The sequence below is a fragment of the Emiliania huxleyi genome, assembly GCF_000372725.1.
Source record: "Emiliania huxleyi CCMP1516 unplaced genomic scaffold EMIHUscaffold_4, whole genome shotgun sequence".
In the NCBI taxonomy this organism is placed as follows: domain Eukaryota; phylum Haptophyta; order Isochrysidales; family Noelaerhabdaceae; genus Emiliania; species Emiliania huxleyi.
The window spans coordinates 2,218,448-2,223,694 of record NW_005198966.1 but is presented as its reverse complement, the minus strand read 5'-3'; the positions used below and the strand labels follow the sequence as shown (position 1 = coordinate 2,223,694).

The following is a 5,247-nucleotide window of genomic DNA, read 5'->3' as shown; positions in this document are numbered from 1 at the left end:
ATGCTCACTGCATCACAACAGATCACGAGAGCTCACCCTCTCACTGCTCCATAGCAGACCAGGGCTCGCCCTCCATGCTCACTGCTTAGCAGCAGATTACGAAAGCTCACCCTCTCACTGCTCCATAGCAGACCACCAAGGCTCGCCCTCCACGCTCACTGCTCCTTAGCAGATCACGAGAGCTCACCCTCTCACTGCTCCATAGCAGACCACCGAGGCTCGCATTCCACGTTCACTGCTCCTTAGCAGGTCACGAGAGCTCACCCTCTCACTGCTCCATAGCAGACCACCAAGGCTCGCCCTCTACGCTCACTGCTCCAAGCAGATCACGAGGGCTCGCCACATCTCGGCCACATCTCGGCCACATCTCGGCCACATCTCGGCCGCCCCTCGGCCGCCCCTCGGCAGCCCCTCGGCAGCCCCTCGGCCACTCTGCGGCAAAACCTCGGCCGCATCCTAGCCGCGTGTCTTAGACACCTTGGCCACAACCCGGCCCGATCCTGGCCGCGTGTCTCAGCCACACCTCGGCCACTCGGCCGCACCTCGGCCGCATCTCGGCCAAATCTCGGCCAAATCTCGGCCAAATCTCGGCCGCGCCCCAGCCACTGAGTGGCTGGAGGCAGGGCCGCTAGACTGTATCTCGGACGTATTCATTGATCAGGCGCCGCCCCCGCCGTTGCTGTCGCCGTCGACTCCCGGACGCTCGCTCGTCGACGACGCCTCTCCCGTCGACGTTCGCTCACCCTCCGCCGCGATGCCGCCTCGAGTGCGCGGCTGCATGGCTTGCAAGACCGCCAAAACCAAGTGCTGCCTCGACGGCGTCCCATGGGACCCGCAGAGCGGCCGCAAGTGTGATCGCTGCGCGCGGCTGGGCGTGCGCTGCACAGCCGGCCAAGACAAGCGCAAGGCCTTTAGCAGCAGCTCGTCCGACGCGCCGTGCAGAGCCAGGGGCCACTCCTCGATGGGCTCGCTCGTTCACAACTTGGGCACCGACAGCGACGCCTCCGAGGCGGGGGACGGGCCGGCTGCGGCTCACCACCACCAGACCGGGCCCAGCGCGGCGCAGCCCTCGCCGCCCTCGCCGCCCTCGCCGCCACCGAGCCCGCCGTCACTCGGTGTTGCTCCGCCGCAGCTTTCGAAGACGGCAACGACGGCAGCGAGTCTGTCAGAGTGGGACGCGAAGCAGAAGGCCGAGATGAATAAGCTGGGGCTGGAGCGCATTGAGGCGACAGCGGGCGAGCTCGAGCAGCTGCACGATCCCAAGCGCCGTTCGAGGGCGCTCAAGATGAAAAGAAGGCGGCTCCACACAAACTCGCAGCGCATCTCCACGCACAAGCAATCCGTGGCGGCGGCGGCGGAGGCGGCGGAGGCGGCGGAGGCGGCGGCGGCGGCGGCGGCGGCGGCGGCGGCGGCGGCCCTCTGCAACCTCACCTCGCCGCCCGGTCCGTCGCACGCGGGCTCGCCTTTGAGCAACATCGTCAACGCCTACCAGGGACGTCTGTCTGCGGAAGAGGAGGCCCCTTTCCGCAGGATGCTCGACACGCATCCCTCGCGGGGGCCGACCGAGCGCCCGCCCCATGATGTAAGCCTCACGTGTTCCAAGGGCGAGTGGGCGCTGCACGAGGCCAAACCCAGGGTTCCCTGCGTGCGCTACGGCAGGGCGTTGTCGGAAACTTCCCACCGGCGACGTAGCGCATGGCGCACTGAACGGCAGCGCGGCGCGAGGAGGCGCGCGAAAGAGCACGGTAAGGCCATAGACTAAGTTAGTAAGGGGTAGACTAGGGGGTAAACCGTTCTCCAAAGCGCAACAAGGTGGTGGTGGTAGAGCCGTAAAGTACTTTAACTGTGGTACAAGGGGGGCGAACCAACTAAAGCCGTACTAGCGGTGTTGCCCCTACTCATTTCGTCAACGTAGACATTATACTCCAATCGGTGCATGCTCTAGCTACACGTCGACAGGCAGATCACACCCGCACAAACGGCGTCGTATTTGTCGGCCCGCGGCCCGCCGCCCCGCGCGCCGGCGCGAGCCCCGACACCGCGCGCATGGTGGCGGACGCCACGGCGGCGGAGACGCGCGGGTCGGCCGGCGGCGCGCGCGGCTGCGGCGAGTTTGGCGCCTCCGCCTCGAGCGGCGCGCTGAGCGGCGCGCGGCGGCGCGGCGAGGGAGGGGTCTGCTGCGGCTTGTCGTCGCCGGCAAAGAGGTTCTCCTTCTCCGGAGGGGACATGCCGCGGCCTCCTCCTCCCGCCGCCGCCGCACCGCCGCCGCCGCCGCCGCCGCCGCCGCCCCCGGCCGGCGTGGCTGGCGGCGGTGGCGGCGTGCGCCACGACACGGGCGGGGAGGGCGCGGCGACGGCCCTCGCAGGCGTGGCGGAGGGGCGGTCCGTCGACCCGCCGACCGCCGCCGGCTCCGCGGTCGCGGCGGCGCCTTCGCGGCGCTGGGTGCGCGCGGGCGTCCGCGCGTGCGTCGCGGTGTCGAGCGGCGCCATCGGCACGTGCAGCCTGAGCGGCGGCACCCCCTCCCCCTCCCGCGCCCGTGCCGCAACCCTCGCCGCCTGGCCGGGGGCCGACGTCGGTGGAGTCGCGTGCGGCTGCGGGGGGGACGCCGACGCGCGGCGCTCCCGCTGCAGCTGCGCGTGCAGCCGCAGGCCGTACCGCACCTGCTCGTCCAGACACGGCCGAGACTCAGGTCGAGAGTCAGGCCGAGGTTCCGCCCGAGGTGTAGCGGAGGGGGCCGATGTACCGCCGACAGGTAGCCGAGATGCAGCCGGGACGCACAGCCGAGGCGGCACGCGCCTGCTCGTCCAGCGCCGCCGCGTCCTCCGCGCGCCGCTCCTCGCTCAGCCGCAGCGCGCGACGCAGCTCCGCCGCCTCCGCCTCCGCGACCGGCCGCTCTGGACGCTCCGGCGACGCCGACGCCGACACTGACGCCGCCCGCGCCGCCCGCAGCGCTGCCACCTCCGCCCGCGCGTCGGCCAGCCGCCGCTCGAACGCCTCCCTCTCCACCCGCGCGCCAGCCCGCCGCCGCTCGAACGCCTCCCTCTCCACCGCCGCCAGCCCGCCGCCGCGCACCGCCTCGCGAGGGTCCCGCGGGGCCGCCACCGCCGCCGCCGCCGCCGCCTCGCCCTCCGCCCTGACAGCGGCGAGCGCCGCCTCCGCCTCCGCCGCCTCGTCGCGCAAGCGCCGGCGTAGTGTGGCGGCGGCGGCCTCGAGGGTGGAGCAGTGCGCACGCAGCCGCTCCGCCTCCGCCGCCTGCGCCCTCTCCCTCTCCGTGGCTTGCGCTCTCGCCCGCTCGAGCTCCGCCACCTGCTCACAGTCAGCAGGTGTGAAGAGAGGGGCGGCTCTTCTCGCACCGCCCGCGCACGCCCTCTCGCCCACCCGCCGCTCTCGCTCCTTCGCCTGCCGCTCGTGCGACGCGAGGGCGAGCGCGGCCGCCTATTCGCACCACCAGCCGTGAAGCGACGCTCACAGGCGGGCGGCACCAGCCGAGGCGCGGCGGGCCGACTCCGCAGCAGCGGCGCGCTCGTCCGCCGCGGCGCGTGCCTCGTACTGCCGCCTCCGCTCCGCCTACCCGGGCCGCGAGGCGAACGGTGAGGACACCCCCGCCCCAACCGCAGTGTCTGTGTGCCCGGCGACGCTCGTCTCGCCTCCATAGATGCCGCGCGCGCCTCCGCCTCCTCTCGCCGCCGCTCCGCCGCTGCCGCCCGCGCCTCAGAGCCGCTGCGAGCCGCCGCCGCCGCCTCGGCGCGCGCCGCCGCCGCCACCGCAGCCTCGGCCGCCGCCGCCTCGGACCGCTGCGCCGCCGCCTCGCGCTGCTCCGCCACCTGCTCACACCCACACATCCCGTGTGTGAAGAGACGCCCTCAGCGGCTGCGCCGCCGCCCCTCCTCCCCCCCACACACCGTGTGGTGCGCGCGCAGCTCCTGCCGTAAGCCCGCCGCCTCGCCCTCCGCCGACGCCGCCCGCCGCCGCAGCCCTTCTTGCGCCTCCGCCGCCGCTGCCTGCCTCGCCGACGACCTCTGCCGCTCGACCACCAGCTCCTCCGCCGACGCCGCCACCGCAGCGGCCGACTCTGCAGCCGCGGCAGCCGCCTCCTCCCTCGCCGCCCACGCGCGCACCGCCTCCGCCTCCGCCACGCCAATCTCCGCCGCCGCCGTCGCCGCCGTCGCCGCCGCCGCCTCGGCCGCCGCCGTTGCAGCCGCCGTTGCAGCCGCCTCGGCGGACAACAGCGCCGCCTTGCCCTCCACCAACGCGCCGCTCGCACGCTGCAGCGCGACGCCTAGGGTCGCCGAAGCCGCGTGGTGAGAGAGAGGGGGGAAGAGGAGAGAGAGAGGAGAGAGAGGAGAGAGAGAAGAGAGAGAGGAGGGAAGGGAAGAGAGGCGAGAGAGGAGGGAGAGAGAGGGAGGGGTGTGTAGAGAGACACGAGAGAGAACAGCGACAGAGAGAGAGCGCCGCACCGAACGTCTCCCCCTCCCGCTCCGCCTGCCGCAACGACGCACTCAGCACGTCGCAGCGGCATCGCTCCGCCGCCGCCACCTCGGCCGCCGCCGCCGCCGCCGCCGCCTCCGCCGCCACCAGCTCCGCCGCACGCTCCTCCGCCACGGCCCTCGCCTCCACCGCCGCCGCCGCTGTGGCCGCCGCCGCCGTCGCCTCGGCGCGCGCCACCGCTCGGGCCGCCTCCGCCATCGCCGCCTCCTCCGCCCTCGCCGCCGCCCTCGCCGCCGCCTCTCGCCGCGCCTCGTCGCTCGCCTGTTCACAGCAGGGCGTGTGAATAGGCGCTGTTCACAGGAGGGCCTCAAGCCACGCGATCGCCGACTCGCCGCCGCCGCCGCCACCGCGGCCGCCACCTGCGACTGCGCCGCCGCAGCTCGCGCCGCCGCATCGCTCCTGGCCGCCTCCAGGCTGCCCTCAAGCGAAGACGCACGCGCGGCGGCCTCGCGGACCGTCGCCTCCGCCGCGCCCAGCGACGCGTCCCTCTCCTGCACCTCCGCCTCGGTCCGCCGCAACTCCGCCTCGGTCCGCCGCACTTCCGCCTCGGTCCGCCGCAGCTCCGCCTCGGTCCGCCGCAGCTCCGCCTCGGTCCGCCGCAGCGACTCGGCCGCGTCTTGCTGCGCCGCGCTCGACCGCCGCAACGCCGCCTCCGCCTCCTCGTTCGCACGCTCCGAAGCGGCAGCGCGCGCCGACAGGCCGGCGGCATGCTCCGCCGCCTCCTCCGCCGCGCGCGCCGCCTCCGCTCTCTCCTCCTCC

The 5,247-nt window shown here is 73.8% G+C and overlaps 1 protein-coding gene across 1 annotated transcript in view; it reads right to left on the bottom strand.

Moving 5' to 3' along the window:
* Positions 1-1,964: 1,964 nt before the first annotated feature.
* EMIHUDRAFT_96197 (hypothetical protein) overlaps positions 1,965-5,247 on the bottom strand; it is a gene marked incomplete at both ends in the record, with an annotated part of 9,861 nt that continues 6,578 nt past the window's right edge. Inside the window, 7 exons of the mRNA XM_005770864.1 lie at positions 1,965-2,660; positions 2,779-3,306; positions 3,379-3,435; positions 3,765-3,824; positions 3,903-4,279; positions 4,458-4,749; positions 4,848-5,207. Coding sequence (XP_005770921.1) covers positions 1,965-2,660; positions 2,779-3,306; positions 3,379-3,435; positions 3,765-3,824; positions 3,903-4,279; positions 4,458-4,749; positions 4,848-5,207 — 2,370 coding nt within the window. The remainder of the gene's footprint in view (positions 2,661-2,778; positions 3,307-3,378; positions 3,436-3,764; positions 3,825-3,902; positions 4,280-4,457; positions 4,750-4,847; positions 5,208-5,247) is intronic.